At 43.1% G+C, this 13,406-nt stretch overlaps 1 protein-coding gene across 1 annotated transcript; it reads right to left on the bottom strand.

Annotated features, from left to right (window-relative positions):
• Positions 1 to 6,171: 6,171 nt before the first annotated feature.
• LOC118337074 (protein L-Myc-1b-like) lies at positions 6,172 to 9,816 on the bottom strand. The gene is made up of 3 exons (XM_035673919.1): positions 9,513 to 9,816; positions 8,318 to 8,942; positions 6,172 to 7,577 (listed from the first exon to the last, which is right to left on the bottom strand). The coding sequence occupies exons 2-3, from the start codon at positions 8,859 to 8,861 to the stop codon at positions 6,976 to 6,978; spliced, it is 1,146 nt and encodes a 381-aa protein (XP_035529812.1). The 5' UTR covers positions 8,862 to 8,942; positions 9,513 to 9,816; the 3' UTR covers positions 6,172 to 6,975.
• Between the last annotated feature and the right edge of the window lie 3,590 nt (positions 9,817 to 13,406).

Below are 13,406 nucleotides of genomic sequence, written 5' to 3'. Positions count from 1 at the left end.
TATAAATATATATATATATAACTATATATATATATAAGATATATAAAAGATCAAAAACATGTTTTGTCATGTCTTGAAACAATGCTGATAAGAGTGGTGAGAGTGAACCAAAACAAAGATGCTGAAAGATGCTAAAACCTCTGTAGAGTTGAGGAGAACTCTAGAGTTGGGTGATTATTATCTGTCGATTCGTTGTTAAACTTACCTTCTTCACATTATACATAGTCATAGTCAATTGTTGATGTAAAAATATTGTTTGGAGTTATGTGCTGAAGAAGCAAAACTCCAAATAGATGGAAAGAGTCCAGGAGGCCACAAAACCAAAAAAAAGACTCAACACCAACAAAGCAGCAAACATGTATACACATCACACTAGAAGCATACTGCCAACTTTAGTGACTCACTCACAAGCCATCTCACCCTCTCGTACCCATTCAGTGTGTGTGTGTGTGTGTGTTTGGAGGGGTGGTGGTGAGGGGGTTGCCAGGGTGAGGGCAGCACAGCAGTTGTCACAGTTGTTGAGGCCCTTTTCCCCCTCTCTCCTCCCGCTTATCCATTAACCAGCACCATGGTTACATCACCGCAGCTAATGCTCCCTCTTACATCTCCAGTGGCCAAAGACCCTATAGAAACAGATTACTCATGTTTGTTTCTATAGACTCTAACACACAATTTATGTGGCTTTTCTGGTCTTGCATCGTCTACTTTATTAACATCATCTTATGTACAGAGTTGGCTATGCATTTGTTTGTTTACCCGTTTACTGTTGGACTGTCCATCTTCAGCCTGATTGTGTCATAAGCCCAGGTCAGAGAGTTTAGCGGGAGCCACTGACAGCTCATGCAGTGTGGTGGTTTGAAGACCTTTTGATGGGTTCATTATAATCAGGGCTGTGGTGTGTCTGGGCCCAGATGGCAGCGGTGTTTACACTAACGGGATTAGGATTAGCTCCAGATTAGACGAGGCGAGTTGAAAGGTCTGCTCCACTAACACATCATGGCCGCCTGGCCCTTCGCTATCCCTCCAGAATTTATTTTAGATACTACTAACCCACAACTGACAAGATAGCTATCAGCCAGGAGGGTAAAGAAGGTGCTTTGTGGAAAGGGGCAACTACAAAATAACCCCACAACAAACACATTGTGCTGCAGAACAGGTGTTGCACAGGAATTTCTCCTTGTGTGTTTATTTGGATTTAAGGCAGACCTATTTGTTAGATTGGCTGAGGTTAAAGGAAAACACCAGTTTGACACCAGTCAAGATGGGCCAGATGTATCCAGAGAGAGGAGCATATACAGCCTCTTCCAACTGAATCATCCCTGTTATGTAACACTGGCCTTAGGATGGGGAGGGTGATAGAGAGAGAAACAGAGCTCAGAAGACTGACCTAGATCAGCAAATGGTGGAGATAAGTACCTGAGGGGAGGGCAGGAGCCAGCCGACTGTTTCTGAGGGGCTGTCAGGGAAGAGGGGATGTACAGAGAAAGATAGGGTAATAAGAAGAAGACAGTAGGAAAAGACAGAAAACAAACAGGAAAACAGGGAGCAAAAGAATGTGATTTTATTGCATAATCATGCGTTTTTTCAGTGGCAGGCTAACAGCCTCATTAGGATCAGATGGACAGTAGCCGCCGCAGCTCTGGCTGAGTTCCAGTGACACAACTAGGCTGGAATGTGGGTCAGTAGGCAGAGAGATGGAGCACTGCGACCAGGGAAAGTTTTCTGCAAGCATTTGTTTGTCTGCGTGTGTGTGGGTGCCCTCCCAAGCAGATGTGTGTATCTGCGTCTCTTCCCGCTTGTGTTTTCCCCATCCTCCTTGACCGTCAGCCACTTAAAAAATAGAATAAAGGGAAGGGTGTGTTGAGTGTTGAGTAAGGCAGGGATGACAGTGTGTCCACTTCTCCTCTCTCCAGCTGACTCTGATTCCCTCCAAGCTTGTAGTCACCCGAAATCTCTTAGCACAACCTGAAGCAAACCTCCCACTTGGGAGATTATTCAATTCCACTACAGCTCATTCTCACACAGAGGATCATAAGGTTATCCTAAGATAAACCTATTTCGCTTCCGCCATATTATATGTCCTATATTCACCCACATGTAGGTCAGAGATAAGCAGCCAGTTCAACCATGCTCTTACAATCACAAACCAGTGCAGTGTTTATGGTCCGTTTCCTCCTCTGCCCCACTGTGTAAACACGCAATGTATACATGCCATACAAACCAGGCCTGTCAGAACACAACCAGTTAACATGGTGGAAATATTGCTCAATGTGCCTGTGTGTCTGTGTGTTTTTTTCTCTTGTAAAGTGCAGAGGTAAGAGATTTATGACAGCGGCAGCTAGGGGTTCTTGACTGTTACGAAAGTTTATCCTCCCACTGTCCAGGAACACAGACATCATATTGTATGTTGCTCAATTAAAAGTTTGTTAAAAGGACAACAAGATTCAGTAACATCTAACAGTGAAGTTGCAGATTACAACCATTTGAATACAGTCTTCCAAGCGTGTTGGAGAAAACTACGGGGGCCGTGAAATAAGTGTTTGGTTTGTCCGTTCTGGGCTACTGTAGAAACATGATGGTTCAACATGGCGGACCCTCTCTAGATACAAATAACACACGGCAATCAGTACTTTCAGGTGAATATACACTAATGAAAATATATGTATGAATATTCTATTCTGTTTTTGTTTTTTCCTCCTAAACCTACTGGACCTTTAAGGTAAGTTGCAGTTATCACACTCACTTTTCAAACTCATTTGACCTCAACGTGGTTTATAAGCAAGAAATGCCAGAGCGACGAGTATAACTGGTAGTGTTTCTTGTCAGGGAAACTTGCCAAAGATAAGAACACGTTCATCTGTTTTATGTTTATAAGTTGAGCTATTGTTCTGAGGTGATGTAAGTATAAGTCAAAGGTAAAAACATACGGAATACACTCTTTGGCAATATAAATATGAATAGATGCATTGCTTACCACACAGGTATGTGATAAAGTGATTTAGGGAGGGTTATTCACAAGCATACATACATTTGTAATTTCAGGGTTGAAGCAGCCTTCCAGGGAACTTTCCGCTCTTATTTCACCCAGTTACACAGCTTTGTCTGTGTCCTGTGTAAATCATGCAATTAGCCCATTAATCATGCTAGCCAACTATTCAATCAAAGGATTTCCCAGGCAGCACTGCGTACTAATGCTGCATGCTTTATTGCATCTAGTTAAGATCTAGCAATTATGTCTTAACAGGTTGCTTTTCTGTAAATGCCATCACACACTCCCTAGTGTCACAGTGAAAACATGTATATGCTCATATAGAAAAGAAAAACATGTATGATATTGCTTTTTACATCAGTGTGTGTGAGAAGGATGTATAAATCAGAGAGAGGCTGCTCTCCTCCCAGCCAAATCATCAATTCTCCACAGTCCCACCCCGAACTCACACATCACACACATTGTGTCCGACCACCAGTAAAGCCATCACATGCCGTCTTGTTACCTGGGAATATGTAGACATCTATAACACAGCCATGAACGGATATCCTCTTACATACCCATTATATTTAGTATAGGGGACAGCAACAGGTTGCAGCTGTTTGGGGCTAAAAGGCTTATTTTATCGTGGAAAATAAATTTAGCCCACAGATGTGAAAGAATAAAACACATATGCTCTAAAAGGAAACGGTATGAACATGTGTGTCACACGTGCTCTTTGGAAGTTGCTCAGTGTGGGCGTAGCATGAACTTGAGAGCTGAAAATCTGGTCAGGCAAGTTAACCGTCACAGCAGAGCATCCTACAGGAAAAAAGATCCTCTAACCTCATTGTTTTCTTGAAGAAAACTCTGTTTTTTGAAACACAGGAGTGGCATAACCACTGTTTAACCACTGTTTATCGTCAACATTAGCACACACACAGCTCCTCATTATAATTTTTGCGTTTTTTTTTTATCTTTTAACACCAACTATACAGTCTGTGAGTTAAGACAATTCTTTTAAAACTCACTGGATGAGGTCAAATAGGTGTTTTGAAAACAAAATGCCTAACATTATTTCAGTTCCTGAAGAAGTGACAACACTGCGATATGATCTTTAACCAAAGACCAGCAATATTATTTGCATCCCCAGAAACACACTGTGGACTAAAAACTTTGCATGTTGGTCTTAGATAGTTGCATTGTCTTGAAATGAGCAGGCAACAACTAACAGTACATCTTCTGGAGAAAGTCTTTGAACCTTGACTACATTATTGAGTTAATGATTGACCTTCTACTCTTGTGCTGCATTACTTCAGTAATTTTGTGCTCAGAAGGTTAACAGGAAATGTATCAAACAGGTTGCTCCTATCAGTTCCAAGACCTGATATCTGATTTTTGCTTTCACTTCCTGAAGTAGTAGAAAGCACAAACAGCAGAGCAGCTGCAGCCGATGTCAATCTAACCAGCACCATTACTATTTACTGTTACTAGGCTTTAAGCTAACTTAGGTTTATACCAGATATGTTGTCTGACTTGTTCTGCAGAAATATTACAGAAAATGTTGCTATTGTGTGGAGATGGGGTCATTTAACTCCTCCTGAGACCAAATGCTGATTTTGTAAAGGAAATGTTAAACTGCGCCAGAAAATAGTGCCCTCAGGGCTGAAAATGGGGCCCAGAAAGTGAACACAGGGAGGTGAAACATCAACCAATCCCAGCCATAACAAAGACCAGTGAGGTGCGAGACGGTTGGAGTTCAGGGTGTGCCTGGCTCGTCTGTCAGGCTGCACTTGAACGAAATGGTTGCTTTGAGATTATTATACAAATGACTGGCACTCACCTCAGTCATCCAGGCCTGCAGAGACATGTCGGTGAGGTCATCCATAGAGAAGCGGCATAAAACAGGAACTCATTTATAAGGTAATATATATGCAAGAAGTTACTACATCATAGGCTTTTGGCTCAGGTTTTTTTGAAGAATTAACTGGCCCGTTCATTCTGTTAAATTGCACCCTTCCTAAATATAGGACAGGGTGTGCACACAACTACCTTCCTGCAAATTCTGAGCTCAGCCAGTGTGAGTGGAAAGTAAAGGTAACCACAGTATATGTTGGTGTAAGAATCTTCCCCACCACTCAGGGACTCTGAACTGAGCCACACTGCAGGTAGCCTCCATCACCAACAGTTTCAGGTTACTGTTTAACATGGATCCCAAGCATATTCTTATCTATCGGCACTAGACCCCTTCACTCTACTCTGATTACACAAGCAGCTCTCTGGGGGACAGCAGCTGCATGTAAGGAGTCTGACCGGCACGCAACGCCCACCAATTACATGGACCACAAAGCAATATAGTGTACAACAAAGGGTAGTAAAAGGCGTGTCAAATAACAAGTACAAGCCTTATGAATGGGACTAGTGTCATCCATCAATTTCAAAAACTCTTTACACTTTTTCCATTTACAGCCGCTTACATGAAGCAGTGTGGCCGACTGCATACCTGTGTGAATAGCTGCACTGGATCCAATAGCAGTTCACACAACCCCTGCCTCCGAAACCCCAGGGAATGTTCTAAAGATACTGATGGCATGTGTGTGTGTGTGTGTGTGAGAGTGTAACCTAGTTCAGAGCCACATCAGGTGCCCGGCGTGCAGCAGCCACTGCAGAGGGGAGGATCCACAATAGTATCACACACACATACTCTTCAAGGGCAAGTCTCAAGGACAAGCTCAGTCTAACCTTCTGTAGACCAGCAGCTGGTGCACAAGACGCCCTCGTTTATACGACAGATACCGCAAAGCAACACCAAAGGGGTGAAGTCAAGCAGTTGGCTCATCTTTTATGATCTGCCCTCATTTACAGCTGATTTGTGTATGATAGTAGGTTGTTTCTGGAGAGGCACTACCCACCACAGCAGCAGCATGCGGTGGAGCTTACCCATGCTTTTGGTGTGAGGTATGATAAATCTGTGTCACTTGTTACTTCCGCCTGAGAACATTCAAATCAAGGGTTCACTTAGGTGCAAGGTTTCTCTGAGTTGCCATGGAAACAAATAGAAGCCAATTGTAGTTTTCAGATGAGCGCAAAACAAAATAGATAGCAAGGTCAAAACTCAGAGTTTTAATATTCATTTTACAGAGGAACTCAGTGCCTTGGCAGTGTGTGGCATATTTGAATAAAAAAAAACCACGGACGTCAGGTTTGTATGCAAATGTGGTATAAAAATTTAATGTTGCTGTTGATGTTAGCATGCTTTAAAAATCAACAAAATCAGGAGAAGCATTGAAATCACAAAGTGACGTGTGAATATAAAGTACAGCAGTGCTACTTATTCTTTTTTTTGCCCATTTTTCCTATTTTCTTAACAAAATAGAGATTCCTCGATGCCTGGTGGCATGTCATAAAGAGGAGCAAAGCTCGTTGACAACTCTTGATTTTGTCTCCTTCACCAGGAGTGATAAGCTATTATTTACAGAACAATTTGTACATCAAACAATCAGTCGTACAGTCCAAACAAACCAGGAACTGACTCATTCACTCATATGTACACAGAAAGGCATTCACACTTCACTCCATTATAAGTGTGCAATGGTGAAATGAAGACATCTCAACCACCTTCCACACACAAACATCCTAAAGGCTACATAGATTCACTATCACACTGGTTCTCTGACAGGTTTTCCCACTTCCCATCACAGCATAACAGGAAATATCTTAGTCATAGCTATAAAATCAATTCTGTTACCCCGTTTATAACTAAAACACTGTGCAAAGAGAAAAAAAGAAAACACAGCACACTAACTGTTCCTCCCCATAGTAGGTTCATTGGCAGTCAATTAATAGGAAGCCCACAGCAATATGAATGTATTCCAAACTAAATTCACAGCTATTTACACGAGGCATGTTGTTATATAAAAACTGTAGCTTTTCAAAAATGACAGGTAACTTGAGAGTAAGAGTTCCTGACTGTGAACGAGGCAGTTTATTTCAAATGCACACATGTCTCAGGAGCGCTTCAGTTCAGATAATCTGCGGAGGAGCTGCTGCTGTCGGGCTTTGAGGCGTTTCTTCTCCTGGAGCTGCCGTTTCTCCTTGGCGTGCAGCTCCACAAGGTACTCTGTTGCATGGGTCAGGATGGCCACCTTTGGGGTCTTGGCTGACTCCAGACCGGGGATCTCATCCCGTAGGGCGAGGAAACGAGACCGGAGGTCATTCCTCCTCTTCCTCTCAAGGAAGTTGTGGTTCCGCCTGCGGTCAGTGTCCTCTGCGTCTGAGTTTTGGGGGGTCTCCGAGGGGGAGGCAGGCTGGGAGAATCGAGCCGAACAACCAGCTTGCTGGCTGGATGCTGTGCAGGTACGCTTGCTTTGAGGCTCTTCCTCAGACTCCTCCTCATCATCATCGTCGTCGTCTTCCTCCTCATCGTGTTCTGGTTCACTGTCTGGGGAGCGGGCGGCATAGTTGTGCTGCTGCCGGTGGACAGACATGTGGAAGCGTTTGGGGCAGGGGTCGGCCCGGACCGTGATGGTCACCGGTTTTCTGACATTCATCAGCCGGACCCGGTTCTGCTTGCTCTCCACAGTGACAACATCAATCTCCTCTTCATCATCTGTGATCACACAGGAAAACAACTCATCAATACACACAGAAAGAAGCATGGTTCAATGCCATTCTTTACTGACTACTTCACAAGCTTCACACATAAGAAAGAGCAGCGTGGAACTGAATCAAAATTTAACTAAACTGACTATAAGGAAGTGAATTCCACCGCCAAAGCAAGTAAATCACTAGTCCTTTATCAGATGTGGGGGGGCAGGGGCTGAGGTGTTAACAGTAACTGGTCATCCATGCCTAAGCTTGCATGAATTCAGGCTTTTGTCACTGAGCACTGAGCATTCATCAACAATTTAAATGAGCAGATCGGCTGGCAGGGGGCACTCCCTAATTTGGGAAATGTGAAAGAGTTTACTCTCACGGTCTGTCGCTGTGTGTGTGTAGTAGATAAATCATCAGGACTCGGTTACCCCGCCCCTCTGCCGCACTCTGATTGTAATGCAGAGCCAGTGGCAGATATTGAAAGGGGGGAAATTCAAGTAAAAGTGACGGGGGCGCGGTTTTTAAAAGACCGCATGGGCATTTTCAGCGAGCATGTGGCGCATCGTCAAAGTGAGAGTAAAAATCCAGCTGTAAAAAAGGTGACTGACTGCTCTGTACTTGATAACCCCTCTGCACCACAGACCACAGTTATGCAACAGCAGCCCAGCTTTCCAAATTACGCATTGTTAGAGGGCAATATAATCCCAAGGCAGGGGCAGGGTGGGGCAACTTAGAGCATGGCTGCTTCCTTACCAGAGGAATCAGAGCGAGACTCGGAGCCAGACGACGCCGGCTTCCTGCAGCTGCTTGCCGGGATGGTGAGAACAGCCGCGGGGTCGACGCAGTCTGTCGCCGACGTGGCGAGCGGGCCACTTGGAGAGACGCACTGCGCCTTGCTCGGTCTCACGGAGATCTGGGCCACCGGGGAGACGACGGTCGGTGCCGCAGCTGACACTCTCCCGTTGACCTTCTCCAGCTGCTTACTGGCTGAGAAACTACTCCACATGCAGTCCTGGATGATGATGGAGCTGAGGTTGCCGAACAGCTCCCCAGTGTCGGGGATGAACTGTCCCTCGCACTCCTCGTCCTGACCCAGGACTTTGGACAGCCAGCTGAGCTTGTCTCCCGGCGAGAGTTGCAGCGCACCGCCGCTCAGAGTCCGGGTGGGAGACATGGGAGGGGTGGGCAGCAGCTCGAACTTTTTCCATATGTCCTCACTTGGTGCGGTCGACTTGTAAAAATCCTCCTCCGTGTCGAAATCGTTAAAAAAATAGTGCTGGTAACAGTCGAACTCCATGTTTCCAGTTAAGTCCTCTAGAGTTTATTCCCAGAAATGATCCAATGACACCAGTGGCCTCTGAAGAACGCCCTGCACAACCTGAGGGGAAATATCACAGCGATTAGCAACGAGCTTTTTAGAGTCATCAGATGTATGATCGCGTATCAAGTATCCATCTAATGGACTATATCACATCCCTCTAACAGCCTGCTTTCTACAAATGGGACCACGTTAATAATTGATTGCATCTTGCGGATGCTCCCTTTGCACTGATGGACTGAACTGTCCAGGCACACAGGGTTATTACATAATCTAGTTATATATATATATATATATATATATTTAAATTAAAGTGCAGCCACAATATTGTAAANNATATAGATACATACATAGGCGTTCAGTATGTTTCAGTGCAAGTTTTTAAAGGGCCGGAAACGGCGTGGGATAACTACAGACTTTGTTTTAAAGGACTATCCTGCGTAAAAGTCATGCATGAGGTTGCGTTTCCTGAAATGTAGACAGCGCTTTGTTCCACAGAGCAGTCATGTGAAGCGGGGAAGAAGAAAAGTAGACTGCTCCACAGTCACAGTGTTACTAACAATCCTAGACAGTCCTCTACTTCCTCGTATGAAACTTCCACATGCAGACTACTAGCGTACAACTACTCACCGGCTCTCCGCAAAATCCCACAGCCAAATTCAGGGCATTGAAAATCCCCTCTGCAGCCAAAGAGCAAAGTGTCCACGGTGCGCGGAGATCAGACGGATAAAAGCGGTCCGAGTTGCTGCTGCTGGATCCACAAGATGCGTGGTGTTTCGACGCAGCGCGTACTTTACGGTTTATTTCTAAGTAGTAAAGCAACAAAATGAAGCCGGGGCTCACTCAAACAACAGGCACAAGGTCCGCCCCACAATGTGTAATAGAAAGCCACACAGTGCGTTTTTCGCGCCAGTGAGATATCCTGTTATAAGGCGATAAAAAAAGTGCAGGGAGGAGCCTCGGAAATATCTGCAGCGGTAGATCCGGGTAAGCCCCTTCGTTTGCATGGGAGGCGGAGGGGGAGGCGCTCAGCCCCGCCCCGTCTACAACACCAATTATGGTCACAATATCTGACATATTTCATCATCAATATTTGTTGCTCTCAGTAGGAGTACAAGGAGAACATGTTTTCTTTTTGTTAGTCATTTCCCTTCAGCTGGGAGATTTTTAATTCCCATCCAAAGGCTCAGCCTCCCATTTTATTCCATTACAGTCTGCTTTGTTCTTCTACTGTTTACATTTATGATGTCTTCTTTGGTTGTTTTAAAGTGCTTTTAACAAATGAAGTTGGATTGGCATTGATGCTACCTACTATCACACAGGGATGTACTGTGAACTGCTGAAATATCAGCAAATGAAATATGAAGCCATGTCATGCTTCATATAGTCCACTTTTACCTGCTGTACAGCAGTGAAAGAGCTCTGTTGCATTAATGCATCAGCCATAAAGATAATATATAAAGGGAGCTGAAACAATTATTCCATCAGAAAATTAGTCTGCAAAGATAAGTCATGCAAATGCTTCTCTTTGTCTTGTGTCATAGTGAACTTAAGATGTTCACCTAGGCTTCAGAAAACTGTGTTCAGCATTTTTCACCTTTTTCTTTTTCATATATCAAACCATTTAGAGATGAATCAAGAAAATAATCACCAGAGTAATCAACCACCACAATGATATATAATAATAAAGTTCCCACAGTGGCCAGTTTCCTCAATAATTACTGCTTTTACTTAAGTACAATTTTAAATGCAGGACTTTTGCTAGTCGTAGAGTATTTTTACATTGCTGTGTTGCTGCTTTTACTTAAATAAGGGATCCGTCTTCCACCACTGGATACCAGCATAATTAACACATGATACTACACACTGAATTCATATTAAACCATAATGGCACAATGCATTTGAGAGTCTACAAAGTAATTAGGTTCAGCCTTTGACACAGCGGTCATGTCCTGTCTGATGTCTTCATTGTTGTCTCTGCATTGAGAGAAGAGTCTGTGAGCCTCATCTTGATGTAAAGCTGGCTCGTCTCAACCATGACACCAAACATTAGTTTTAAGATGATCCTCTTTTCCATAATCCTGCAAAAGACCTTATAAGGCTTCCAAACATCATTTTTCCAACAGCTCGAGCTTTTAAAACCAGTTTGCTTCTGTTGATTCAGGCGGGTGTTTATCTTGATGCAGCTTTTTTTAATCTGTTAATTATTACTGAAAACCATCTGCAGGCACATCACTTTGATAGGAAGACAAAGCCCCATTAAGTTGTTGATTTGCAGTAGAAGTCCTCTAATTTGTATTACAAAAGATAGGAATTCAATGCTAATAGTCCTTTATTTCCATGTCCAGCATCTTGGCACAGACAAAGTATATACAGTAGCTAAAAGGTGTATTCTGTTCCAAGCTACAAAACATTTCCACAGTGAAGGGTGGAGTGCATCTTTGAATGACCTCCATTTTAACACAAAAGAACACAACCAGTACACAAACAATCAGGATTCAACTGCTGAAACGTCTGCAGGTACTGCGGACGTGAGTAATCTTCTTTACAGTGGGAGAAGTTAATGTCTAAAACAAACACGACTATATTTGGTCTTAAATTCGTCTTTATAGCCCACAAAAAACAGATCTGCCCGAGAAGAAAAGGACCACCCTTATAAAACCTGAGTGCTCTCAATGACCTTTAATTATTTTAACACAAACCATGATATCACCATATTGAACCAGGCAGTGATTAAGTAGACACATGATTTGTCTATATGTCGTCTTGCATGAACAAATGCTCTATGCTCACGGGCCAGCAAGAGGTCAAAGTTCCCCAACGTCTCATGACCAGACAGCGGCAGGTCAAAATCATACACCCCCCGCGGCCTCAGCCTCCTCCTGTCTAACATATTGATCAGTTTGGTGCATAGCGTGCCTGTCTTAATTAAGCATATCAGTGCACGAAACCTCCAGTATCTCTGGTCCTATTCACTGATTACTGATGGACATCTGTTGTCAGCGAACGCCCTGAGGTCAAACACATTCCCTTGATTGTGTGGCCTCTTCAATAGGTTCAAGTGATCTGAAGGCAGTTTCAGTCGGTATCGCACCAGACACAGACGAGAATCACAAATCTGGTGTTTTAAAGACTCGACTTGACAAAGTTTTAAAGACTTGACTGACTTGTGGTTCATTTGGACTTTAGCCCTTTTACTTAGAACTTGATATTCTGCCCAAAGCCAATAAACAGTGTGGTGCAGGGTAATCAAGACGACATTTTCCTGACAACAGATATACTTTGAATCCACAGCAGCCAATCATGTTGCATGAGCAGAAGGAAAAGGTGTGTTTGGCCGTTTACACCAGCAGACACGCAAAACTACCTGTTTAGGACTTCAAAACAAGATCTGACAAAAGTTTCACCATGACGTCCAAATAATATATTGTTTAGGGACTATTGCTCATATTGCAAGACCTCAGTTGCCATGAACTTAAAAACTTTTAAAAAACTTTTAATCTCAATTGAAACACAAAGTTTAAGACTTGGACTTGATTTAGGATTTACCAATCTTCATTTAGGTGTAACTTTGGCTTAACTTCTGTAACTTCACTGGCCAAATCTGCTGTAGGATGGTAATTGTTCTACAGATGGTTGTAAGTCTGTTTATCTGTGATAACTTGTAGCTCTGTAGGCATGAAGTGAATGGAGTATTGATTATTTTTGACATTAGTTTAGATATTTTTGGAAACCTTATACATTTTAACCAGCCATTGTCTGCACTCTATTGTACCCTGTGACAATTGTTTGATCCTGTTGATTTTGTTGCAGTGATGTTTTAATGTTGCCCTCTTGGCCCCAACAGAGTTGAGCTTCTCTTGAAAAAGCGACTGTAATCTCAGTGAGACATTTACATGCTTAAATAAATGACACAATGTATGCAAAACGGTTTAAATTTGAAAACATTACATATAAAACGAGTTGAACATTTTCAAAAAGAGACATATTTTAGCTAACTTAAAACTTTACCATTGTGATTTAGGAGTTATTTTCGCACAAAGCAATGATCATAGCCTGTAGATCCTGTAACTTCACATCCCATAATTACACAGTGGACCAACCCTCAGTCTGCTATGTTGAGAATATTTCATCCCTGCCAAAGAGAAAAAGAAAAAAATTTTGCTCCCATAAAATTCAGATGAGGTCCTCCTCCTCCCCCTCCTCCTCCTCATCTTCCTCCTCCTCTCCCCTGTTCCTTCATTAAATCTTGAAGATCTTTTTTTCCACAGGGACATTGTTGGAGTAACAATGCTTAACACCAACAATAGCCAGCTCCCCAAGTCATCTCCCAACTTAACTTCAAGTACCCGCCATTGTCCTTTATTGTTATAGTAGCATATGTGTGAGGATGGTAAAAAAGGGGTGCAGGGGGGTCGGGATCTACCTCAGCAGAGTCCTTATGTAGTCTGTAACACCAACTCAGTCGCCTGAAGAATATTGGACACAATGCAGTGTAGGAATTTGGATAGTTTTTCAGGGACT

This window comes from Morone saxatilis, unplaced genomic scaffold, assembly GCF_004916995.1.
Source record: "Morone saxatilis isolate NCDOM2014 unplaced genomic scaffold, NCSU_SB_2.0 Contig3, whole genome shotgun sequence".
Classification (NCBI taxonomy): domain Eukaryota; kingdom Metazoa; phylum Chordata; class Actinopteri; family Moronidae; genus Morone; species Morone saxatilis.
The sequence above is the reverse complement of the archived record's forward strand: the minus strand, read 5'-3'. Positions and strand labels throughout refer to the sequence as shown.

Bases quoted from the DNA above. Each gene is read 5' to 3' on its own strand.
- LOC118337074 (XM_035673919.1), bottom strand. From the start codon at position 8,861: ATGGAGTTCGACTGTTACCAGCACTATTTTTTTAACGATTTCGACACG. The intron at 7,578-8,317 runs GTAAGGAAGCAG...GTGTGATCACAG, and splicing joins GTCTCGCTCTGATTCCTCTG to ATGATGAAGAGGAGATTGAT.